Source organism: Pelodiscus sinensis, chromosome 16 (genome assembly GCF_049634645.1).
Source record: "Pelodiscus sinensis isolate JC-2024 chromosome 16, ASM4963464v1, whole genome shotgun sequence".
NCBI classification, from domain to species: Eukaryota; Metazoa; Chordata; order Testudines; family Trionychidae; genus Pelodiscus; species Pelodiscus sinensis.
This window is the reverse complement of record NC_134726.1, coordinates 30347813-30375314: the sequence shown is the minus strand read 5'-3', so window position 1 is coordinate 30375314 and position 27502 is coordinate 30347813. Positions and strand designations below refer to the sequence as shown.

Sequence of the window (27502 nt, the reverse complement as noted above, 5' to 3'; positions counted from 1 at the left end):
ATCACATCACTCTCTTGTAACACATCAAAAGCATCTCACTCACCAGGGGCTGTTTCATTTCATCACCAAAGAGAATCACATAAATATGCAGCATAGGGAAATGTACTGATTCATTAGATTAAACAGAACAAATGAGTGTAAGGGAATCAATTCTATGGGGGGAAATTTCCAACACTGCACTGAATTCTTAGTTCTCATCCTACCAAAGCTTAAATGTCGACCACTCTAGAAAAAAGTCCCAAAATAGCTAGCACTTAAAATGATATAGGATTTATTCTCTAAAACATAAACTAAGTTTCCCACATTTCATTATCATGGTATCTTTAGCAATAGTAAACTGTATAAAAACAGCAAGTTAGTGTGGAAGGAGGATCCTCATGAGTGAGAAACATCACTGCATTGCTCTAAGAGTAGAGTGAATTTTCTTTGAAAATCTCTCTCTCTCTCTCTCTCTCTCTCTTTTTCTGACTTTCCTGAAAAAGCACAGGAGAGTGATTTATACTGCAGCACTATTAGAAAATCAGCTACAGACCCTTTAGGGCCATGTTCTGCCCTGATTTATACTATGTCCAATCGCCTTGTAGGTTAGGACAGAATTTGAAGCTTCAGCCATTTTTAAGAAAATCTGTGTCTATAGACATTATCAAAAGAGTGTCTATGGGAGACAGCTTAGATGTGTTCTGGCCTGAGAAATGTTGCAAGACATCATGTAATGTAAATCCTGCTGGACCATATTGTGCCACCCTTCCTTACAGTTAATAGCATTGTACTCTGAGAGTAATCCCATTTTGTTCAGTCATGGCAGAAGCTTATCTCTCATGGTCACATCTCATTGCTAGTCTGCATCTCTCAAGTTACTGAGCTGTCTCTTGGTCCAAATCTTCCACCTGATTCTTACACCTTACTCTTCCCTCCTACTTTTCTTCTTCTGTTTAAATTTTCTCTTCATTTTCCTCTTAATACTCCCTTTCTCGGTATTCTTTCCCTCAATAAAGCATTTATTGACTATCGTTAAGCTACATGCCAATATGATGAGGCTGTTGCTTTTTGTTTATTTTCTTTCTATTTTCTAAGCGTTTGCCATTATTTGGGAAGAAAATAGAAAATTTTCTCCCTAAATAATGGCAAACACTTAAAACATTTAAATTTTTCTGTCAGCTATTTGGTCGTATTGGGGAGAAAAAAAAAAGAAAAACCTTTACTGAAAACATACATTTTCCAAAAATGTATTGGCTATCTTCTGTATACGAAGCCAGAACAAAGCATACTAGAGTAACTACCAGATGGAAACAGAAGAAAGCAGGAAATTAGAGCATGCATGGAAGGAGGAGAAACAAAGAAGGGCACAGAATGCCATTTCAAGCATGCCGGCATGGACTGGAGCATGCCATTAAATGTAATGCAGACAAGACCATAGTTAATAGCATCCTCGGGCATCTCTGCCATTTGTACTCAACTGTTAAATAATTTAGCACCTGTGGAACATCTTTACATTCTCTCCACTGAGTAATGAGGGGATGCGAACTCTGATGGAATGGTGGATTATCATCTTGTAATACAGCAGTGTATCTGAAACACATATTGTCTACTCACGTGTAAGCTCTGTTCGTAAAGCTGAAGGACTTTTAATGGTTTTGGACTCTGTTCCAGGCCCAGTTTCATACTCTAGCTCCCGATAATAAATCCGATATCCCAACAGCAAACCGTTCAGACTCTCAACCTTTGGTGGCTGCAAGAAGTACACACAAGTGCTTGGTAAGAAGTTCAATACAACAAAAACCAGACAGTTTAAGAGATTGGTAAACTTTAGACAGTCTCATCCAGAATCTGGGTTGTGTGTGACAGGGACCCAGACTGCTATAATGAAAACAGATTCTCAACAATGAGAGCAAAACATTCATGGAAGTTACAAAACAACATTTAAAGGCATCATTGCTACTTTAACTCAGAGACAGTAATTAAAAGATGCTCTGCATTGAGCAGTCCACTGCTTATATGATTCATGAGAACAAAAACTTCCTACATTTTGATTGCACAAGACCCTGTATGTGACAATCTGTCTGGACAAACTAGTGTCAGGAAATGCAGATGTGGCTACACTTTGCCTGCCATGAACAGCAGAAAAGGGAAGCCAGTTTTTCAGACATATAGCAGCAAGAAGAGGAATTCAAATTTTTGGCAATGGCATTATTATGGAATGGCAATTCTCTACTGGTGTTCTCCTTGAGGACAGCTTCTGAATTCAACATGGTTGGAGATAAGGGATAGCTGATCGGAAGCTGAATAAGGATCAGTAGCTTTAATTAATTAGGTTATAAACTGGTTGGGTCTTTTTGGTAATGACCCCACTTCCATATGAGGTACCGCTACATTTGGCTAGTGTAGAACACACATCTCTCAAGCCCCTTGATCTGGCTATAACAAACGAAGAAATGGATAAGTCATGAGAATAGCTGTAATTTAGGATGTGAAAGATGTTTAAGCTCTCCCTTTTTGTGCCATCAGTAGAAATCTCACCTGTAACATGTTCTCAGACTATATTTCTTTTCCCCCAAGGAGTCTTGCACATAATATATTGGGACTCCCTGGATTCTCCTCTTTCTATACACTAAAAACCTCCTGCATCAAAGAATCTTCTTTCCAGCTGTGGAGCAGTGCATGGAGCCCAATACTGCTGTTCTCACATTGGCAAGATACCCCCTACTCCCTTTGGACAATGGGTTAAGTTGAATGGCAAGAGACCTGACTTGAGAATTAAATCTGGACTTGTATGGTAATTATGTAGGGCTACCAGGCAGGCCGTCCATACACTTCTGATTTCTCTACAACACACTCTGCCACTCAAGAATACTTGTATCTCAGCAAAGGAATACCTCAGCAACCCCCCAGGTTCTTCTCTAATGAGAGATTAAAAAAAAGCCTAAGAAATCCATTATACCAAGAGATTTTTTTTTTAAATCTGAGTTACTTAGATATAGACAGTATATGGGAGTCATGCTGTTTGGAAAAAGTGACTTTTTAGGAGCTTGCAGTAGTTTTAATGTGGCAGAGAACAAAAGTGACCTTGAGCCATTATTTTCTAAAGAACTCTTCTCTCAAATTTAAGCAGCAAGGAACTGAAAGGGTAAAGGATAATGGCTGTAACTATAATGATCTTGCTTTCAAATTACAGAAAGATCTCCATGTACTTTGGAAACTTTACATGGAAATAACTTTATCTATCACTGAAATGGTAAGTACTGGGGTGAAATGCAGTGACTTTGTGTAAGTCACTTTGTGTAACTTTAAAGAAGAGAGTGAAAATCAATAATTCAACCATTTAAAACATGGAAAGAGGTAAGCAGTGGGAAATGTAAAGAATTTGGTAACAGTCTAGCAATCTGCCACTAAAAAAAAAGACACCCACCAGAACTGACCGTGCTACAGAAAAAGAACACCTCTGTATTAGGGAAAAATGTATTGTGGGGGATTTGGTCCATAACTAAGGCAGAGGGCTTACCTTTCCAATAAACTTACCTGTGCACTAACAGATGTTCTTTGAGATGTCCAGTCTATATCTATATCTATATATTCCAAAATATGCATGTGCTGAAGAAACTTTGCAGTTAGTAGTACCTAGAGGGGCAACATATGCACCCTTCATTTCTTCGTGTGCTTGAGAGAGAATATAAGAGGCGGACCTACTCCACCCACCTCATTTCTCCCACAGCTTTCAGACCCCCTGTTCTGTGGACTCTGCAGTAGCATGGGTAGAGAGTAGGTCACGGAATATGTATGTAGACTATAGATCTTGAAAAATATCCATTACAGTACAGATAAGTAGCTTTCTTTTCTGTACTGAGTGATAGTCCGTATCCCATTCCACAGCTGGTGACTCCCAAGCAGTAGAATCTCCTGTACAAGGAATTCATATGTAGAATGACTGCACTAGCATCCTGCCAAACCTAGCATCATCCTTGGTTACTTGCACTTTGTGAATGTGCAAAAAACAACACCCCCACCACAAAATGCCATGTAGATGTTTCTGAGGGGTATGCACACTAAAAAAGGTCACTGATGTAGCCTGTGCCCTTGAGCAATGTGCTAATTATCTGCAAGAAAAAGGTGCCTCTGCCAATCTATATAATGATCCGATGCACTTACTATCCATCTGGATCAACGACCATTACTTGTCTCCTAACCCTCTCCCCATAAGCCAGAAAGAGCCTGGATAACTTTGTGAAGGATCTAGTCCTGTCAAAGTAGAATATCAAGGCCCTTTCTTACATCCAATGTATGTAATTTCTTTTTAATTAGTGAGAAGTGTCATACAGCACTTAAAAATATGAAAGACTTTGTTTATGGACAAATACTTTACCATTTCCTATATAAATGTAAAAAGGTAAACACTATTGAATAAAAGCATACAAGGGACACACTAATGCTTCACATTATTAATTATTATTATTATACATCTAATTAAAGGATATTTCTTCAATTGCACATGAATCTGTTGAAACTTGTATTTATGTGTTCATGTTTTCCCCAGTCCTTCCCTCTTTCAAGTTTAGAACAGGGACACTCAGAAGATAAATGGCCCAAGATATTTTTCTTTCTTTGCCATGATTCTTCCTTGAAAAGGGTACTTTGCTGAAAGGTCAGGTCTTTCCACTCCGATCTGTCTTTCCTGGTAAAACTCTGCTTTTGATGTAATGGATTATTTAGGATTTTTTTATCTCTCTGGAGAAAGGCCCAAGGGATCTGCTGAGGTAGGTAAAGTGATTATGAGTGGTTGCCTGGATGGTGTGCAGCAGTAATAAGAACAATTTGTTTATGTCATGTGAGTTACAGTAACTCTTGTGTCTAAGATGAAAATAAAGCGATACCCAATCCTGAAGGAAACAGAAGCATCATCTAGAACTTTAAAAATCAATCTTAAGATTATTATTATAACTGGCTTTGAAGGAAAGAACTTGTTTTCTAACAGTTACATTTTAAAGTAATGGACCAAATACATGCAGTAGATCTAATCTACCTAGATTTTAGTAAGGCATTTGATACAGTTCCACATGGGAAATTAGTTAAATTGGAGAAGATAGGAATTAATATGAAATTTAAAAGATGGACAAGAAACTAGTTAAATAGGAGTCTACAATGGTTCATACTGAAAGGTGAACTGTCAGGCTGGAGAGATGGTAATAGTGGGATTCCTTAAGGATAGGTCCTGGGACTGATCTTATTTAACAGTTTTACTTCTAAATTTGGCAGAAAAAGTGTGCACTAATTAAAATTTGCAGATGTCCCCAACTTTGGAGGTGTTGCCAATATGGAGGAGGAGTGGAATATCAGACAAGAAGATCTGGATGACCTTGTAAACTGGAGTAATAGAAATTGGATAAAATTTAATACTGCAAAGTGCAAGATCACGTATTTAGGGACTAATAACAAGAATCGCTTGGGACTTATTGGTTGGAAATGAAAGAGGAAGAGGAAGACATGGGTATATTGGCTGCTCACAGGCTGACTATGAGCCATCAGTGTAATGCAGTTGTGAAAAAGGCTAACGCAGTCTTAGGATGCATCAGGCAATATATTTACAGTGCAGACAGGAAAGTGTTAACAACATTATACAAGGCACTGGCAAGACTGTGTCTGGAATACTGTGTACAGTTCTGGTTACCCTGTTAAAGAAAGATGAATTCAAACTGGAATAGATGCAGAAAAGGGCTAATAGGATAATCCAAAGAATGGAAAACCTACCTTATGAGAGGAAACACAAAGAGTTTGGGTTGTTTAGCCTAACCAAGAGAAGGCACAGGGGAGATAGGATTTCTCTCTGTAAATACATCTGAGGGATAAATACCAGGGATGAGGAGGAGTTATTTAAATTAAGCACTAAGGTGGACACACAAACAAATGGATATAAACAGGCCAACAACAAGTTTAGGCTCAAAATGTGGTGAAAGTCACTAATCAAAGGAGTAATGTTCTGGAACAGTCTTCCAAGGGAGCAGTGGGGGCAAAAAACTTAACAGGCTTCATGACGGAATTTGATAAACATATGGAGGAGAGGGTATGATGGGACTGCCCACAAAAAATGCAACAAAAATTCCCAATTGCCTGAGATGAGATTCTGAGCTATTAGAAAGGATTCTCTCTCAAGTAGCTGCCTGGTGGATCTTGCCCAATTGCTCAGGAAGTAACCTATCAGCACATTTGAGGTTGGGAAAGAATTTTCCCTGGGGTCAGATTGGCAGAGACTCTGGGAGGTTTTTGCTTTCCTCTGCAGCCTAGGGCATGGATCACTTGCAGGTTTAAACTAGTGCGAATGGCGAATTCTCTATAACTAGAAGTCTTTAAACCATGATTTGAGGACTTCAGTAACTCAGCCAAAAGTTATGGGTCTATTATAGGAGTGGGTGAGTGAGGTTCTGTGGTCTGCAACGTGCAGGAGCTCAGACCAGATGATCATGCTGGTCCCTTCTAACCTTAAAGTCTATGAGTCTGTAAGTGGATTTAAGTCGAGATAGTGCATTTGGATTTTATTTGGTGAATTTAACACATATGCTAACATTTAACTGGGAATGCCACAGTTCCTTCTTTCTCCTCTTCCCCATTTAGACTGCTGGTTTATTCTTTAACACGGCTGCACAATGCCCTGTTAGTTGTAGCCAAAATTTTATTTATGTGGAAAAATAAAGTACGGCTGAATTACTGAGATCCCATATCATACACATGTAACAATATAATGACATGTAATCACCTGCAACTCCCTTGACTTGGCTCTGGCACAACTAACCCAATTTTGTTTTCATGAAAATAAAAGCATTGAGTTACCTAAACAATTACACATTTCATATTAGTTACCCCCAATAATCAGTCAATTGGACAATTTGTTTTTGTACTGTTACATTTCACATTCCTTGTTTGTCCTTGAAAAAGACTACATTGATTTGGAGGTGGGAAAATTGATTAATACCTATACTAGCTCCTTTGGAAAATTGTTCAATATGTCTTCTATTTGTCACCAGGCAGTAAGGTTAAAACTGTTACACCGTGCACTGCTGTATGAACATGTGCTCTCGACTCATTTGAACAGTCAGAGGTACCTTCTAAGTACTGTTGCTTGGCAGGAAAGTTGCTTGGTTCTCACACAGGAAAGAAGATTTTTTTCCAACATGCAGGAAGCCCAGTCTATACTGCAAACATGGGTTTTCTGACACACTCCACCTACCACGCATGCACTCCTTATTTAGGCAGAAATATATCTTAGGCAGGAGGTGGAACACAAATTCTGTCCCAGGAGACAGATGCCCTGTGTTAACCTATTGTGTTTTCTGTATTAAAGTTCACTAGCAAGATGAAGTCTTGGGTAATAGCACACAATGAATTCCAGTAAATCTAAGCAGATCCAGGCCAGACTGAAAAGATAGGAATAGAAACTGAAAATGTATACAAAGCAGACCGGGCATGATTACTTTCAGCATCCAGCTCAGAATATTATGCTGGAGAAGCTTCCATTCTTTAGACCTCGAAAAGAAAAGAGCCCGAGTGTAGGTGGAATTCCTTGGAGGTATGAATGTTGTCTCAGACAAAGCACATCCTTTTGCTTGTATTATCAACTGAAGGAGATTATATGCAATCTGAAATGAGATTTTTGTTCCCTGATCTTTACCAATTCTGACAATGACTCTGCTGTGTATTGTACAGGCAAACTGTGATACCTAGTAATATCAGCAAGATGACAGTACTACTTGTAAGAGAAATGTTCTCAGGCATCTGTAGAAACCCTTTTATGTTCCCTGTCTTCCTCAAGGTGAATAACTACTCAGTCCCCCTTAGACTAAAAGCCAGGAACCAGGACATTTACATCTTTCATCATAATATATACATGGATCAGGACAGCAGCAGGGAACTAGGATGCAGGCTTTCTAGTGTGTTATAATACTTGCTCTGCAGAGAAGTTGTTTAGTACATTCTGCTGTAGGCCAAAAAAGTTAATCAATCTTAGGTTACTGTAGAAATGTTTTAGTAATTTTTGTATTTTACCTACCTGCCATTGAACGAGGACTGAGGAGGTAGTGTGGGGAGTTACTGACACAGAACGTGGTGGTTCACCTGGAACTGAACAAAACCCAAGCCATAATAAAAGGTTAGAATAGTGAGGCATGCCACAGAAAGCTTACTCCATCAACCCCTCCTTCCTTCTCTACTGACCTTTCTGTCCCAGCGTCAGTGCGGTGTTGCTCAAGGAAAGAGTATGGACAATACTAATCCTAAGCCGGGACAGCCAGGGTATGTCTAGACTACATCCCTTTGTCGTTAGAGGGATGTAAATTAGACATACCGAAATTGCTAATGAAATGGGGATTTAAATCTCCCATGCTTCATTAGCATAAAAATGGACTCTGCTTTTTGTTGCCACGGAGCTTTGGCAACGAAAAGTGGTGGCCATTTTTATGCTAATGAAGTGTGGAAGATTTAAATCCCTGCTTCAGTAGCAATTTCGGTATGTCTAATTTACATCCCTCTGGCGACAGAGGGATGTAGTCTAGACATACCCCCAATTACCTACCTTATGACCCCTCTGTCTTGGCTACCTCCCTTAACACACCCAGTATGTATCAGCTCAGGAATAAAGAAGGAAAAGCGCATCAGGAGCTCATGGCTCTGCAGTGTAATGCACTAGGTTCACTCTGTAGAATAAATTATTACAGTTTGCTAAGGAGTTGAGAAGCTTTTGCCATTTTTACCCCTTTAATTCTAAGGAGGCCAAACTGTACTGGATTCCCTGAAAACAAACTCAAAATAAATTAAATACACCTCAGTCATTTAGGAGGATTGAAGCCTAATGTGGATCATGAGTGAAAACAATTGAAGAAATTTTTTCAAACATATGCACAGCTCCACATTTATTTTTAATGATCCCTTGTAAATTATTCAATTTCTGCAAAGATAATGGTTGGCACGGAGTTTGGAAACCAATGAAACAGAGCTTAATTCCATTTAGAGAATTCTGAAAAGATGGTTCATTTTTAGAGGGCACCCCAGGACACTTAAATGTGCTGATTATTAATTCAGTGAACTTTCTTTACCATCCATATCAATTGTTTGTGAGCAGAACTGTGTTTGACTGGGCGGGTTACCACTGCCTAAGGCACAAAATGGAATTAAATCCACAGGAAAGTGTGTTCTAGAGGTTATAGTGAGCACCCCCCCCCCCAAACTCCATCCCATGCCAAGGTTGGGATCTCATGCCCTCTCTATTTCTCTTACCATCCTGCAGAGTAGTGACAGCTTCTGTCTCAGCACTGAAGTCACTATCACCAATATCATTGGTTGCTTTCAAACGCAGCTTATAAGAGGTAAATGGGTTCAGCCTGTGAAAAAAACAGTAAGGTGAGGGATGAATTTTTCTTTTCTCATGTTGTCTGAGACCAAACCCTTTATAAAGAACCTGCCCAAGGGCAAATGAAATTATTAGAGCAGTTAATTTCCTCTGAAGAGTCCTCCCTTTATATCCAGCCCTGTCCTTCCCACTAGTACTGGGTTTGCTCATACTCTCCACTGTTGTCATCACCTTCTCAAATATCAACAGGGCTGAGATGTTCTGTGCTCGTGATGGTCTACAAGAGGAGTGAGGAACCTCAGGCTCGGGGGCCGGATTCAGCCCCCAAACATCATGGTCCCCTGCAGCATTCCAGAGTCTTCTCTGGCACTCCAGCCTCTCTCACGGTGGGCTAGAGCACCCAAAATGTACTAACTTGGGCCTTCCTAGGCTCTGGTGTGCAAGGGAAATATGGGAAGTGTCTTTCGCCCTCTCAAGCAGGGGCCAGTCAGCGAGGGTGTGGCTTCCCGCCCCACTTCTCACCTGTGTTTGGCCCCTGACTGATTTTTCTGTGGGTCAGTGGCCCCTGACCCAAAAAAGGTTCCCCACCCTGGTCTACAAAATAGCCATAGCTGTGAATCACAACCAATGCTTGTTTCTGGTTCAGGAAAAGGGCAGGGAATGTTAATAATGATAGAATTCAAGATGTATATTCGTGTTTCAGATCTTCAAAGCACGGTTCATATTTCATCTAATACATCCTCCCAACATACCTGTGGAGCTGCTAAATATGATCATCCTCATTTCACTGATAGAGAAACTGAGCTCAGGAGAGGTTAGATGATTTGCCCAGAGCTACCTAGTGAGTCAACCGCACAGCTGACATTAGCCCTAAGACCGCTAGTCTCCCTGGTAACCCTCAAGATCATGCAGCAAGATTGGCAGGTTTCATTCCTATTCAATTTCAGGCTAATGCTATTCCCTGAATTATTTAGTAATTTAGACAGTGATGGCAGATTCACTACAGCTCTTCTGTATACGCATGGCTTTAAGATGTACAAAGAGCAACTTCTAAATGGTATAACCTTGGCAAAGCTTCTTCTAGCTTGGTGCTTTCGAGTCTCCTTCAAGAGCTGCAAGTTCAGGGCTACAAGCTATGGGGAGTTTAATTAACTAATTGGTAGAATCTGTCCATCAACCAGCAGATGCAACTGTGACTACAAGTGTAAAAAAATCTATTGGGTAGAAATGTGTAAAGGTGTGAGCAGTCCCTATACACTCCTTTGTGTCCCAGTGTGGTGTTGCAGGCATGTCCCACCTTGGCGTGACTCCTGGGTTAAATGCCCCTCCCCAGATGCCTGCGGTGACCTTTCAGGCACTTCTCTGAACTGAGAGCTCTGCTGCAGACATGGTATGGAAAAGCAGCTAGATCCCAACTGATCTACACCAGATGGCAGCTAGAACAGGGAAGACTGTGCTGGGGTAGGCAGCAGGGGCTAGCAGCCACGTGGTCTGAGGGAAGCAGTGGGAGCCAAGAAGGGTGGGGCTCTGTAGTAGGGACCAGGAGCTATGGGGAGCTGAGGTTGCTCAGCAGGGTGGGGAGCTCAGGGAGGCAGTGGGGATGGGGAAGAGGCAGTAAGGGCCCAGGAGCCCATCCAGGGTATGTGTGTGTATTTTTAAGGAACACTAGCTATACGTTTCTGAATAATGAAAACAGATCTATTTTAGACAGCCAGGTGGAGTTTTTCAGGTTATGTAAGGGAAAGACTGGGGAGGGAGGTTCTTATCTTTTCCCTGATTTGTTTGTTGTCCCTTATTACATTATTGGAGCATAATGAATCTCATTGGGTGGAGCTTATGAAGAGAATAATGCATATTTATTGTGTAGTACAGTGTTTCTCAACTAAAAAAGGAACTAGATAAATTCATGGAGGTTAGGTCCACCAATGGCTTTTATGTACAACCGTATTTATGATGGCAAGTCAGTGAGTGGGAAAGGACAACAATGAAAATACATTCTTATAGACTATCAATGGCTTCAGTAGAAATTACAAAAGCTTTAATTCCAACGTGTCAGGTACATTTACATTTTGGACAGTGGGTGTGATTCCCAGCTTGAGGAGACAGATTCACGCTAGAACTAGCATGCTAAATATAGAAGGGTACGTCTACACTACGGCGCTAATTTGAACTAACTTAGTTCGAATTAGTTAATTCGAACTAAGCTAATTCGAACTAACGCGTCTAGAACTAAAAACTAGTTCGAATTAGCGTTTTGCTAATTCAAACTAGCATGTCCACATTAAGTGGACCCTGAACCGGGCTTAAGGATGGCCAGAAGCAGTGCCGGCAGGGCATCAGAGGAGGACTTAGAGCGTGGAGATGCTGTCTCGGACTAGCTGAGGGCTGCGCTTAAAGGGTCCCGACCCCCACCCCGGACAGACAGTTCTCAGGGGTGCCCCGCTTGCAAAGCAGTCCTGGCTTGGAGTGCCCTGAGTGCCCACACTGGGCACATCACAGCACTCGGACATCAGACCGGCTGCACTTGCCGCAGGCTGCCATCTGGGGAGAGGGGGCAATTGGGGGGCTGCAGGAGAGCTTCCACACCCAGAAGCCCGCAGAGCCAGCCCAGTCCTCCCCATCGGGGGCTCGTACCCCATTCCTCCCTCACCTCCTTCCACTTACCCTTCCCTAGCCCCTTTTCTTGATGTACAAAATAAAGGACAATTGTGTTCAAAAATGGAATCTGTCTTTATTGAACAAAACTGGGGGAGACAGGGAAAAGGAGGTGGGAGAGGGGAAGAGAGAGGGTGGAAGAGGGGAGGGCAACTACAATGATCAGGGGTTGGGAACAGGTCCCATATGAAGAGAGGCTAAAGAGACTGGGACTTTTCAGCTTAGAAAAGAGGAGACAGGGGGGGACAGGATAGAGGTCTCTAAAAGCAGGAGTTGGGTGGAGAGGGTGCATACAGAAAAGTTCTTCATTAGTTCCCATAAAGAAGGACTAGCGGACACCAAAGGAAAGGAATGGGTAGCAGGCTTGAAACTAGTAACAGAAAGTTGTTTTTCACAAAGCAAAGAGTCAACCTGTGGAACTCCTTGCTGCAGGAGGCTGTGAAGGCTACAACTAGAACAGTTTAAAGAGAAGTGAGATCAATTCATGGAGGTTGGGTCCATGGAGTGGTATTAGCCAGGGGGTAGGAGTGGTGTCCCTGCCCGAAGTTTGTGGAAGGCTGGAGAGGGATGGAACGAGACAAATGGCTTGGTCACTGTCTTCGGTCCATCCCCTCCAGGGTCCCTAGGGTTAGTCGTTGTCGGCAGACAGGCTACTGGGCTAGATGGACCTTTGGTCTGACCCAGTACGGCCATTCTAAGCTCAGGGCTCAGGGTCGGGGGTCTCAGTGGACCACCTTGATTTTCATGCAAACCTGCTCCTGGGTGGCCAGGCTGGCAGCTCTCCTGCCCTAGACGGCCTCTTTCCTGTGCCTAGTGCGGAGGTCGTGGACGAGGTCCACGATGTCTGCACGGGACCAGGCGGGTGCCCACCTCTTGCGGTCCTAGGCAAGCTCCTGGGAGCCACCAGCCTGGTCCTGGGAAGAGGGGGAGGGTTGGGGGGCATTGGGTGGCTGGCTCGAGCCGTGCCAGGTGCAGGGTCTGCTGGCTGGGTGCTGGCAGGCTTGCATCTGGCACGGGCATCGTAGCCAGCCCGTGCCCCTTTAAGGGGGCCGGGGCCGGGAGGGGGGCAGTAGAGTTTCCCTGGTGTTGGCCAGAGTGGCCACCAGGGAAACCTGGGGAGGGCTAGCCTCCCACTAGTTCGAATTAAGGGGCTACACAGCCCTTAATTCGAACTAGCAAGTTCGAACTAGGCTTAATCCTCGTGGAATGAGGTTTACCTAGTTCGAACTAAGTGCTCCATTAGTTCGAATTAAGTTCGAACTAACGGAGCGCTAGTGTAGCGCCTATGAAAGTTAGTTCGAGCTAACGTCTGTTAGTTCGAACTAACTTTGTAGTGTAGACATACCCGAAGATAGGCATGACAACATAAGTAGGAATAACTATCTGCCCCAATTGCATGCTTTTCCAAGACACTTATTGTGTACTTAGGGCAACCAGCCCCTCACACTGGTTGTACTGCCACTGTTACACTCTATTTTTAGTGCATTAGCTCTTATCAAGCTAGTGAGAGTTTCTCCCGTTGGGCTTAGAATCCCTCCACCCCTCAGTCTGAAGTGTAGACATACCCACCATCCTGCAGGAGCTAGTTAAGGTTGGGTAATACAGTTTAAACACTCTGCCATCATCTAAACATTTCAGTACGGAAAATACAGAAAAAATGGCCCTAGATTCCTCTGAAAACAAGATCATGTCTCTCACAGAAATAATCACATTGCACCGAGGGGGTGATTTTTAACATAAGCCTCTGCTGAAAGTTCTGTAACTATTTGTATTTCCAGAGCACTGCTGTCAGAAGGTTGGAAAAGATAATCTAAAAGGAGAAGCAACAAGTTAGGCTGACTGGCCTGTGATTCCCTGGTTTGTCCTTATTTCCCTTTTAAAAGATGGGCACTATGCTTGCTCTTTTCCAGTCTTCTGGAATCTCTCCCATTTTCCGTAAGAGGGATAATCACTATTACTTACCAGTCTTGCAGAAGGGTTGCGAGGTTTCACTGTCTAATGTTTGCTCAGTTCTTAGAAATTATAAAATATTTGGAATGGTAAGTATTGTACTTTCAATGACATGCTGATGTTAAGTAATACCTCTCAATAACACAGGATGTTGTCTCGTGATTGACAGAAGAGGAATATGTTTGCCATTCTCCATTTGGTAGCTCCCTCAGTTGCACGGTGAAGTATCGTATTGGTGAAGACCCATCACTACCAGGAATCCAGTGTAGTTGCAAGCTCTTTGAAGACACCTCAGATTGGGGTATCCTGAGTTCTCTCGGAGGCGCTGGCCGCTCTGCAGTTACAGAAACAACTGGTATTACTGTGGGAAGAAACAAGCTAGCACAAATCTAGAAATGCACATGGAACTTCCCAGCGGTGATGCTACAGACTACTGAGCTGCTGCTTTTAGATTTGCTACATGAAATAGTGAAGCAAACATTTGGGACCATATTTCAAGTTTCAGCTGCAAAGAGGAGTGTTACCAAGGATCACTGTCTCCCTAGGAAAAATAAACACCTCTGGGTGACCATGTCCTCAACTAGCCAGATAATGAGGAGCAAATCTTGGAATCATTATATTTATCTCTCTAGAGACCAGAGAATATTTTCACCCTCTCTACCCACCTCCTTGGACAAAGAGTTGCTCCCTTGCCCAGCATGCATGGGAGGAGGGGATGCATCAGAGCGTGGTGGTCAAATTTCACTATGCCTAGTCAAAGATCTGGGAACCACAGCCATCTTCCTGTGGCAGGTGCTGTCCACAGTGCCAGAACACAGCTTGGTAGAGTGGAGAGCTGGAGTCTAAGTGCTTAATTCAGCACACTGGTCAGACCCACCCTTCCTTTGTTTACACTTCTTGACCTTGAATCTGCAGAGGCAAGACAGCTCGTCCCAGCACAGATGGGGAACTATCTAGAGCAATTAATGCTTAACATCTTTCATAGGAGGTAAGAAATGGGAATGCAGGTTCTGCAGAAGCCATTACCTAACTGTTTGAATATAGACCTCCTCTCCCTTGTCAGTGTATCTCCTCACCCCATCGATTTCAATAGAGAAACTCAATAGAGTGAGAAATAATTGTTTAATTGTTTATCATGAAGTTTATTGATTCTGATTAAAATGTGTGGCATGTAATAAAGCAGGAATTGATTGGAGACACCACAGTGACTTGCCTTCAAGAAGTGATATGATTCAACTTAATCAGCACTTGTTTCCATAAACACACACCGCTGACTGCATGATTCTCCTTGCATTGTAGGAAGAGCACTTCGTTCCTCCTCCCCCATCCCAACTCAAAACATTTCCTTTATGGCTTGGCATTTCTCTATAGCACGCTCTTGCTGATGCATGAATGCCAAAAGAATTGTAAGCTATTAGCCACACACAGTCTGCAAGTGCCAGTAGTGTGCATCTCAGAGTTAAATGCGAAGGTCATTGTCTTGCCCTGGCAGCACTAGACAGGTGATAAGGGTTATTTTATCAGAGGAAGTGAGTACCTAGTAAAGTGTTGCAGGGGTTTAATACTCCGATCTGGTAAACTTTAACCACGTTGCAGTGTTAGGCAGCTCATACCCTATATCCAGTCCCTCATGATAGGATTTCAGTCTGTTGTCAAAGTCCTGACCCATTAGTGCCTTCCTTTTCTTCAAATAAATTCCCTGACTATTAGTAGGAAACTCTTTCTACAGAGCCCCCCCCCCCCCCACCCTTACCAGAGATTAGTCACAAGCAATTCAAAAGTTAACTTCCCTGCAGAAGTAACTAAAGCAGTTCACCTTACTCAACAGAACTTTTTCATAGGCAGAGGGGCAAGAATTTCTTGTTAAGTTTAGCAATGGAGACTCTCAACACGCATCAGCTCTGCTGTAACCAGCAGGCATCATTATCTGAAAGGTATTAGATAGCAAAGTGTAAATCCAAAGGATTCCAGAAATACCATGCAAGGGAGGTATAACGATAGCCATGAAGCACCTGGTGATAATTAAGTCTTGACTAGCACCATATATGTAGCCTCCTCCCCCCCGCCCACCGCCAGAGGAGATAAAAGGGGCAGCTACTGTGGCAGCTGAAGCCCCAGGCCCTTGAATCACTGCCAGAGATCCAGGTGGCATTAAGGGGCCGGTGGGGGGAGACTAGTGTTCTTCCACTTGATGCCCTGCCCCTTTCAGGAGCACAGAGCTGCCCCCTAGCTTGCCTAGGGGCTGGGCAATTCTGTCAGCCCCCCGCATATATATATGTAATGGTCTACACTGTGGTTTTCATAAGAACCTTTGTAGCAGAGGGTCTATCACGCCTTTGCAGTCTCCAGTCCCTGACACTTCCAATTTAAGGACAATCCAGTCAGGTGGGGTAATTAATAAGCTTTAGTCCTGCAGTGGCCTGAAAAGGCCAGGAGGAGACACTGAACCACTGGGGCTGTGTCTACATTGGCATGATTTTGCACAAAAGCGGCTGATTTTGCGCAAAAGCGGCCACTTTTGCGCAAAAACATGCTGCCTGTCTACACTGGTGGGGAGTTCTTGGGCAAGAACACTGACGTTCTAATGTGTGAAATCAGTGCTTCTTGCACAAGAACTATGATGCTCCCGCTCAGGAATAAGCCCTCTTGCGCAACTGTTCTTGCGCAAGAGGCCAGTGTAGACAGGCAACATGAATTTCTTGCGCAAGAAAGCCGATGGCTAAAATGGCCATCAGAGCTTTCTTGCACAAGAGAGTATCTACACTGGCACGGATGCTCTTGCGCAAAGGCACATGCCAGTGTAGACGTTCTCTTGCGCAAATACTCTAACGCAAAAACTCTCGCATTAAAGAGTATTTGCGCAAAATCTTGCCAATGTAGACGTAGCCTGGGAGTTCGCAGGCCTACTAATAAAGCTTGCCTGCCCCACCTCTTGTCATGGGGGAATGCTGGGGCAGGAAAGCAGCTCCTAAGTGTTAACCCTCAACTCCAGGGCCAGAACAGGGCCTTTGCTTACAACACTGCAATCAGATAGGTTTTATGTTTATTTGCTAGTTGAAAGGTGCAGACAGCCAAGTCTGAAGTTTGTTTATTGTTGATCCATTCTAAAGACTGATGCTGAGCTCACAGCAGGAGCTGTTCTAATCCAGCTGGACTACCCCTAGCCTAAAGGAATCAGGTGTCCAATCCCCATTGAATTTCAATTGGGCTTGGGTACTTCACACTTTAAACTTCCATCTTTATTTGCTATTAAATAAATTGGTGCAGAAGTGACCATTCATCATGAATGCTTACACTATATAACTTTCATAGTCTAATTTGTTTCCTAACTGAACAGCTGCATTTTATTCAAGTCCTCTCATCTTATTGATATGAGCTTCACTATTTTTTTTTCTCTCTCTGACACACAGACCACACAGCTGGTTTCAATTTTACGGCATGTATGTGGGAATGCATAGCCAGCCATGAGAGAGGGAAAGCTTTTGTTTTATATAATGACTCTCACATTTAAGACACCCCTACGGGTTTGATGATAATGGAGAGCATTGTTATTGCAGTGAAAGTGGGAATTATGCAGTGAGCGATTATATGCTTAGCAACAGCTAACATGCAGTGCTGGAAATTAGAATGGATTTTTTTTTCTGGGAAGGAGAATGTTTCCCAGGATACTGGGCTTCTCCTGTACCCTTTGTTGGACACTTCCATTTTTAAAAATTTTTCACATGGACAACAACAGTTATGGGTGAGAGATCTTGGGCTTATCTGTTCATAAGATGGATGGGGCCATTAACACGTGTATTTAAAAAAAAATTCTATTGGTATTTTCCTTCCCTAGGGATAGCACCTTGATGTGATGGGAAGACTTGTGTGTTCAACTCATCCTGAAAGCTATGCCGATCTAAGTTTTAACTCTGGGTAGGACCACCCAAGTTGGACAGGTCAAATTACAGGGACCAAATAAAAATAACCCAACCTCACTAGCTCTCTAGGTTGAGCAGGGAGCAATAGGCCAACAACAGTATGCTTGTAAACAAGTAATAGAAACACAACAAAGTAGCCATTCCACAAACCAGTGAGATTCACTGGGATGGTAAAACCTTGCTCACGTCCCAAGTTACATTGAAGATGTAACACAATTCAGATTCAGATCTAGAAATTATTGGACAATCATATTTTATGAACTGAGAAGTGTTGCAATGTCCTGTCAGAAGTAGGCAAGGTTCAAAGTCTGACAGCTGATCCCACAATTTTCTTACTCAAGGGCTGGAGGTCTACCAATTGAACCATAAGACTTACTTATGTTGGGGCTTTATTGTGATTGTCTCCTCAGGAAATATGGTTCTACTCTGAAAAGTGTATCTGTGTAATTGGCATGTTGGAATTCCCTGCTTATTTTCTCTCAGCTCAATCAAATTTTCTTCATTTACAAGTTTTTTTGTAAAGTTTTTTCTGTCAAATCCACAAAGTTGAGGCTCTGCAAGGAAAGTAGGATTGTGTAAAAAATGCCACCCAGTAAAACAAAGATGCCACAGGTCAGGTTCTGTTATCTGTTATGTTTCTGAGGAGCATATCCCCTTGTTATCTAACTAGATTTAAATACACATGTGTAACCTTACTCTTGCCAATGAGATTCCACATGTAACCAAAGGCACAAGTGACTGGATTGGAATGTAGTTAATAACTTTGAGCCAGTTTAAAATCTGGGGGTGCCATGGCAGCGTGTATTAGAGCGAAAGAATAGACTATCAGGGAACTCCTTAGGTCAGGACTGAGGTACAGTGGCAGAGCAATATGGGGGAAGCCTGCACAGTGTCTGCTCACAGCTACTTCTAATTAGTGCAATTAATCCTTCCCTTTCTTTCCTGAGATTTCAGCCTAAATGTTTTATTTAGAAGGTCAACAATAACCTGATAAAAATAGCTGACTGCAGAAGGGGATTGTACTTAGCCAACACACTGCGGGATAGGAAAATTTCAATTTCCAACAAGCCTGGAGAATCCTCTTTCACACAGTTCATCACATTCATTGTATTGGTGAAGCCATGATGACTAAAGGCATTACCTCTCTTTTCTGTAGTGATTACTGTGGCTTCCAGAGGCTCTCCCCAGCCCTGTCTGGTCTTAGCAGATGTCCGGAAGATGTATGCAGACTCAGGGCTGAGATCAGTAGCCATGAACTGCCTGACCGTTGAGCCAACTTCCACTGTGGTGAACGTGTTAGGGCTGCTGGTTGCCAGGCGGTATGCAATTTGATATCCTGAATTCATGGCAACAAAAGCACAACAGCAGAGAGGTGAGAGTTGTTTTTCAATCTTTTAGTGGGGGAAAAATGCCAAGACGATTAGTACATCCTAATTACTTATTTATTTGAAGGCAAAACAAAGTAATTCAGCTTTATAACAACCCCTCCCCCCACCAGATGCAGTACATTATCAGGGAAATTACACACAATGTGATGAATGGAAGGGCCTTCTGAGTATTAATCCACCATGAAACTCGTTTCACTTTTCATCCTTCACAAGAATGGGAGATGAAAACAGTTTAATCTTCCCTGAGCATATTGGTACGCTGAGAGAATGCCACAGGAACCAATAGAGTCCACACAATTGACTTTGACAGGGCAAGTCAGTCCACTGAAACTAATCTCCTCATGCTGCCCCTGCCTCCAACACATACACACTTACTGCATAGTAGAACATACTGACTGAGAATATTTTAAAACATGGACATTCAGATTGCGTAGGTAGCGCAACATTCATGTCACACACACAGTTAATTCTTACAACTGTTCAGAGTTCTCTTTTTTCATCTTTCCTGCCCACGTATAGGCCTACAATTAATTCTGCAGTGTAGCAGATGGTACAAGCCTCTTGCTTTTAGTCACTTGGTGATCCTGCTCTTCTACTTCACTGCAGAAATTCAGAAGACTTTGGGATCCTGCTTGAAAAATAACCCTTATGCTGAAAAAGCTGATACATACCGCACTTTATCTGTTTAGTAGATTCTGCTCTCTGGACTCTAATCTCCTCTCGAGCCTTTCTGAGTTATGAGTTTACAGTTTATCACACATTATTAATGATCCAACTGTGCAAATTAGCATGTTCAGGATTCTCACACACCACAAACAACAACTGTCCCCCAAAGAGAGAATACCAAATGTTCAAATCCATTCTGGAAATCTAGCAGCTACACCAGGTTCTCTTTCTCCTGGAGCTCATTGGCAACTTTTAGTCCAGCCACTACATTCCAAAATCAATTCATATTAGAACGTGTGTGGCGCTCTCCTGTCCAAGCTGAATAAAATCAGACCTGTTAAATGCATCATCAAGTTACATGAGAGAGGGAGATAGCCCAAAAAAACCCTACAAAACAAAACAGCTGAACTCAGATCATGACAGATTTCTGCCAAACCTTTGCAGATCCTCTGAACTACAAACAGCTCTACGGAGACACAACACTGATTTTTCCCTCTGGACTTTATTCCAGATACAGTGTCAAACTCCCACTACATTTTGGCTGCGACAAGAGCACAAAGAGTGCATACATGAAAGTCAATGCATAGAAAATTAAGGACATTAGTGGATATTAAACAAAATTGCTGGCATCTCTCTCCCATTGGGAACTAAGCACCTCACCTCAAATGCGTTTTTGTGCAAAAAAGAAAATCGAAAGAACAGGGTTTTTTTCCAGCATAGGTATTCCTCATTCTATGAGGAAGAACGCCTTTTTGCAAAAGAGCTCTTTTGCAAAAAGGTGTGTGTAGACAAGGAAGACTTTTTTTTGCGCAAAAAGAGGAAAGAGGAAAAAGCACAGGTGGCCATTTTGGTGACCATTCTGTGCATAGCAATCAGAACTTACTTTCGAGAGAGCGTCCCTGCAGTCTGGACACTCTCTTTTGCAAAAGCACATCGCTTTTTTGATGCGCTTTTGCAGTGTGGACGCACTCTTGAGCAAAAAGTTTTTGCGGAAGATCTCTTCCAAGAAAAGCTTCTTGCGCAAGAAGCCTGCAGTCTAGACATAGCCATACACAGCTAAGAAAGCAAGATGTACAAATAGAGAATTGTTTGCTTTTCAGGGTGAATTCTGTGTATGAACATGTGTATTATGTTGTGAACCTTAGAATTTACCTGGGATACAAATGGGGTGCATCTAGACTGGCAAGATTTTGCGCAAAAGCAAAAACTTGCCAGCTGTCTACACTGGCCGCTTGAATTTGCGCAAGAGCACTAACTTTGTAATGTACAAAATCAGTGCTTCCCGCGCAAATACTTTCACACTCCCGCTCAGGAAAAAGCCCTCTTGCACAAGAATACTTGTGCAAGTGGGCCAGTGTAGAGAGGGAAGAACTGTTTTGCACAAAAAAGCCCCAATGGATAAAATGGCAATCGGGGCTTTCTTGTGCAAAATCGCATCTAGACTGGCCACGGATGCTTTTGCGCAAAAGCACTTTTTGCGCAAAAGCATCCGTGCCAATTTAGACACACTTTTGCAGAATTACTTTTAACAGAAAAACTTTTCCGATAAAAGTATTTCCGCAAAATCATGCCAGTCTAGACGCAGACATGGTGTTATGTGTGTATGCAGACGGGGTGATGATGGGGATGATGTGTCAAAGGGAAATGAAGTAATTTCAGCAGTGTACTAGAGGAAGTACTCCCATTTGAACAATTAGATGACTTGTTTGGATCAGCCAGGAGATGCAGCAAATGGGAGCAGACTGATTCTGTCAGAAAGGGCAAGTAAGAATGGCCAGAGATCAGTGGGACTGGATGTCCTGGAAGAAAGCTGAAGATGTGTCCTGGCGGAAAGCTGAAGGCAAGTGAAGCAGCAAGAGGGGTTTGGTGGCTGGCTTCTCCAAGCTGGAGAGCCAGGATCAGAGAGGGATGAAGGCAGAGAAGTGGCAGAAAAGCTTACCTATGGATATCTCCAGGAAAAAAAAATCTGACCCAACGGGAACCAATAGAGGTCCAAGGAGAGCGAAAGATGCTCCCAGGAGAGAGGTTGTGGGGTTTCTGCCGGAAAGAGTGGGGGCTACACTTCAGTTGGAAGGGAGGGGGTGACCATCCTTGCACAAGAAAAACAGAGGACTGACAGAGTCCAGGCATGATTGAAGGTGTCAGTCTGAGGTATGTGGAGTAGCTAGGGGCAAAATATCCTCAAATTTAATTCACTGGGCATGGGTAACAGACTATTTGAGTCTTCTGGTGGGGAAGATGAGAGCTAGATTTTAGTAATGGTAATGTTTATGGAGGCAAACGGGCCTGTTTTGCCAGGGCCTGATGCAGGACAGTGGTCCAGGTGAGGTCACCCTATTACACGTGTTACTGGTTGACCTTCTCTTTCTTGTATTTCCTTGTCTTTTTCTTTGGAGGACAGAAAGAAATCTGTGGCAACGGTTAGCATGGGAAACTGAATGCTAGCACTGCATACTATTGTGACCCAGAGTCTCATATTCTGTGGCTACACAAGTACAAGGATACGAGATCAGTCTTACTTGAAATTCAGATTACAGCCGTGAAAAAAAATTAGAGGGACCAATGGTCTTAGCCCACATAAGAATAATGACATACATTTTCAAATCGACTGCTTAAAGTTAGGCATCAGAATAACCAACTTGCTTTTCATATTCCTTGTAGCTCCAGTGGAAGTCACAGGATGCTCTGATTTCACAGTATTCCTGGGCATTTAGCCACTTATTTAGGTGCATAACCATGGATTTAAGAGCCTAGCTTTGGACACTCAAATTTAAAACATTTAGCTTTGGAATATAAAGAAAATAATAAGAACCTGGTGGTGGTGTTGTTTTTCAGAAACATCATAGAGCCAGCTAAGAGAACACAGATTAGAAACCTAGGAGTGGTCTCATGTGCTATTCTACTATGAACAGAGACTGCAATAGGATGCTGTGGGGCTCTACATTTGGGGTATGTCTAGACTACATGTCTCTGCCAACAGAGGCATGTAAACTAGGCTACCCGACATATTCAAAGAAGCTGGGATTTAAATATCCCCGGCTTCATTAAAATAAACATGGCCTCCATGCTGTGCCAGCTCAGCTGATCGTCGGCACAGCATGCACGTCAAGACGCGGATCGGTCGACAGGGGAAGCTTTTGTCGACCACTCCTTTATACCTTGTGAAACGAGGTTCACAGGAATGGTTGACAAAGGCTTCCCCTGTCAACTGAACTGCATCTTGACGTGCACACTGTGCCGACGATCAGCTGAGCCAGCACAGCGCAGCAGCCATGTTTATTTTAATGAAGCCGGGGATATTTAAATCCCGGCTTCTTTGACTATGTCGGGTAGCCTAGTTTACATACCTCTGTCGGTAGAGGCATGTAGTCTAGATATCCTTACTATCTATTGTAACAGGGTTGGCCATCATCTGAGCATATTTTGATGGCCAGAGCTTGCTTTGCAACATCCTACTTCTGTTTCCTTCTCTTTACTGCCCCTTAAAAATGACACACTTCTCTCTGGATTAAACACTACCCCCTGCCTAGGACCAGGTTAGTAGCAGCCACAGTTCTTTTCTGTGTTAATTCCACCCCTGCCTGGGGCCAGTGTAATAACAAAAATAGCTCTTAACAGACCACAGGGTCCCAAAATAAAGTCCCTCATCACCTCAAAGTGTGTGTAACTACACTTCACTGGTGCCTTCTCTCACAGCCAGAGCTTGCTCTTCTGTCCCAGTCTGTTCCTACAGCCCATCCTCCCAGCTCTTCCTTACTGGAGCTTAGCCTTGGGCACCAACTTATAGCACCTCATCTTTGAGCTGAAACTTCATTTGGGTTTCCCCATAGGAGCCTCCTGCTTCCTAGGCAACTCTTTGACACAGCTCCCTTGATCTCAGGGTCTCCCCTACAGAAGTCCTTCACACTCTCTGTAGTCTCTACAATTGCCTGATCTCTCCCCACTTCATTGCAAACTGCAGCTGCTGTTTTTAAAGGAGTAATCACACATCTTTTTTCAGGTGTTGGCTAACGCCCCCGTTACATTTATCTGTGGTTTCCAGATCATACATTTTCATTTTATGAGTATAAAGATGGCTTGCCAAGCTTACAGCCCTGACATTCATCTTAAAATCTGAAAGTCAAGCTATGTACTTTCTGGCTGCTACATCACTAATAAAAGGGGCCATCCGAAAACAACATGGCAAAGAGCTATAGAAGCAGAGCTGAAAAACCTGAGGCATAGCTGGGAAACCATTGAAAGATTTGCCAGAAACATACATGAGCGGAGAAGCTTTGTTGCTGCCCTAAGTGCTAAGAACATGGTGATGATGTTCTGGGAACATGATGATGATGAAGAAAAATTAGGTCTAAGCCAGCGGTTCCCAACCTTTTCCAGATGGGGACCCATTTTGACAATTCAGAAAGACTTGGTGACCCAAGGCAATTCAAAAATGCGGGGAGGAGGAAGGGCAGAGCCACCTGGAGAGACACTTGGTGACCCTTTTGAAATGTAATGGCGACCCATATTTGGGTCTGGACCCATAGGCTGGGAAACCCTGGTCTAAGCTGAGAAGTCTGTTGATGACCCACGAGCCAGAAGACAATCCAACTTGCTCTCCCAAAGGTAAACTGGTCTGCACTGCTAACAGGAAATTTAGAGTAACATTTTCACAGTTGGGTGGCAAAAGCTAGATACCTAACTTAAAAAAAAAAAAAAAAAAAAAAAAGATCTGATTTGCAGAGGTTCTGAGCACTCATCTCCCAGTGATGTCTTAGAAATACTCAAATGTGAACTTTTCAGACTTACATTTTTCAGACAAGTGTATGTAACCTATTCCTTTTGACCTACAGTTCTGACCCTACCATCTCTCCCACACTCATCACCATGGTATTTCAGCATCTTTAACATTACAGTACTCTGTCTTATTTCAAGTCCAGAGAAAGACAGATCAGCAGGATACATGGAAGAGATAAGTTGTGATCTCTTCGGTTTCTATACATGTGCAGTAAGCAGAATTGAGAACACTATATACAGATGATTGGGGAAGGAGGAACAGTAGAAAGAATACATTGCATAATTTATGTACGTTGCAAAAGTGATGAAGAAAGAGACAGCTAAGGCTTCGTCTAGATTGCAGGCTTTTTTTGGAAGAAGCTTTTCCGGAAGAGATCTTTTGAAAGAGCTTCTTCTAAAAGAGAGTGTCCACACTACCAAAGCACATCGTAAAAGCGATCTGCACTGGATGCTATCTTGCATTTCACTTGTGATTACTATGGATGGAGTGGCCACCAGGGCACCTGTGCTTTTTCTTCTTTCCTCTTCTTTCGAAAGACCTCTCTCTTTCCCGTCACACACGCCATTTGCAGGAAAAGCTCTTTTGGAAAAAGGCTTCTTCCTCGTAGAAAGAGGTTTACCAATGTCGGAAAACCCCCTCTGTTCTTTTAATTTTTTTTCCTCGAAAGAATGCGATTGCATTGTGGACGTTAAGTGAAGTTTTTTTCAGAAAAAAGTTTTTTACCCTAAGATAGCTAAAGAAGTACAAGAGAAGATAAAAACAAGTAGTGAAACAGCAAGACTAGGGCTTGGAGAAAAAACATGGAATGGTAAGAGAAAAAAAATCACATTCTATGTAGTTATTAAAAGGCAAGTTATGTTATAAAGAACAAATTATGGCTGGGTACTTTCCTCCCTGTTCTAATCTCTCTGAACTATAAGTATTAGTCAGGAATACCAAGATGAAAGTATATTACTAAGTGCTAAGACTAATGACAAACAGATGTACAAATTAATCAAGGAAAAAGATCGACATACAGGGAATTATAATTGAGTTTTTAGAAGAAAAACTAGCATTAAGAATAATGAGAATGTTAACTATTTCGAAAATTAAGAAGCAAACTCATTTGTCTCTTACAGCTACACAAATTCCTACAGTGCAATCTGCAAAAAATGACCTTTTTTCTCTTCCATATTTGCTGTGCTGGCTGGCAGTCTGGGAAAGCATTCTCCTTCTTCATGGTTCAAAAAAAAAGTTGTAACCAGAGACTCCAACCTTCTTCTCTTAGACGGTTCCTTAGAAATCCAATGTTCCCTCCATTCATTCCTCCTGTCACCCTGAGTGGAAGGTGTATATACGGTACCACAACAGTTAAAGCCCAACTCACTTTTTGTTATCACTAATGCACCTGAAAGATAGTTGGAATCTGTGTCTTTGGTTTCTTGGATCACTCTCTCCTATGGTATCCTTTGGTGTTCCAAAGTACCCAGGAGACATACAGTCATGAAGAGTAATTGTGTCTCATTTTTGAGTGACACAGAGGGTATATCTGAAGCCACAGTTGAGCTTGATGAAGCATTACAGCTGAAGTGACATTAAAATGGTAAAATGTTTAGGTTGCTGAATTTTAGCAACAAACAGGATGCAAGAATGCAGGAAGAGCTGGGTGAATTCAAACAAGGGAAATCAATAGAGGTAAATGGAAAGTGTTCAAAGTGAAATTAATACAAGCCTCAGGGCATTAAGAAGCAATGTAGCAATAACTGCGATAGGAGCAATAAAGGCTGCTGCCGATGAACAAGAAAGCTCAGAAAGTTACAAAGGATAAGAAAGTCCCAGAGATCTGGCAGAGAGCAGAGCTGGAAAGGTTACTGAACAGAGTCAGTGAAAGTATGACTAAAACTTAAAATGCAGGATGAAAGAAAAATTACACAAGGGTTATGACTATAAGGTTTTATTCAGATATAAGAAACCAGAGGGTCATGGGAAAAGAAGAGTAAAGGGCTTAAAAGACGTGTAAGTCTCAAACAAGTAAGCAAGTCTTCTCGGAGGGAAAGATACTCTAAACAGTAATATTCCAGGTGACCAATCACAGTAACCATGACAGATACAGCAATTTCCTGCAATCTCCTTGGGAGACCTTATTGAATTAAGGGCTTGTCTACATTTAAAACACTGCAGCACTTCAGCAAAGACATTACCTATGCTGATGGGAGAATTTCTTCCATCAGCATAGGTAATCCACTTCCCCAAGAGGTGTAGCTCGGTCATTCAGAGAATACCCTAGGCCTAGGGAGAGGCAAATGCTAATTCCCCACCGCCCAGTTATGCAAAACCCCAGCCTTATCTGATCTGAGGAAGTGGGTCTGGCCCACGAAAGCTCATCATCTAATAAACCATCTTTAAAGTGCTACATAGTCCTGTATTTTGTTTCAGCTATACCAGACTAACACGGCTACATTTCTATCACTACTCCCCAGCCTTATGAAGCTATGTCCTGTGGAGAGGGTAATTATCTTTGGATCACCTCTTATGTGAGGCCAAGATCAAAGGCCCAAACAATATAAAGGAAAGACTGGACTATTTCTGCTTGTTCTGGTTCTAAATCTGACCTAATTATGAGCTTGTAGCCATGGTGGGGGAGGGCACAATTATGGGTTTAGAAGGACTGACATCTACCAGAGCCTGAGATTGGATGTGAGGTGATTTTTTGTAATCTTTTTAGCATGTGTCTAGGTTCATTTTGGTTAATGTTTTCTCTGTAATGCTTTAAAATTAAGAATAAATGTACTTGCCTATAAAGAGCTGTGGAAATGCGTGAATGCAATTACAGCTGTTT

At 42.5% G+C, this 27502-nt stretch overlaps 1 protein-coding gene across 14 annotated transcripts in view; it reads right to left on the bottom strand.

The window, feature by feature from the left end:
• SDK1 (sidekick cell adhesion molecule 1) overlaps nucleotides 1-27502 on the bottom strand; it is an 855588-nt gene that overhangs the window by 81823 nt on the left and 746263 nt on the right. For all 14 annotated transcript variants that reach the window (XM_075899629.1, XM_075899627.1, XM_075899628.1 and 11 more), the window contains 5 exons: nucleotides 18995-19189; nucleotides 14066-14267; nucleotides 9256-9359; nucleotides 8033-8103; nucleotides 1594-1729 (listed from right to left, as the gene is read on the bottom strand). In XM_075899629.1, the coding sequence (XP_075755744.1) occupies nucleotides 1594-1729; nucleotides 8033-8103; nucleotides 9256-9359; nucleotides 14066-14267; nucleotides 18995-19189 (708 nt within the window). The remainder of the gene's footprint in view (nucleotides 1-1593; nucleotides 1730-8032; nucleotides 8104-9255; nucleotides 9360-14065; nucleotides 14268-18994; nucleotides 19190-27502) is intronic.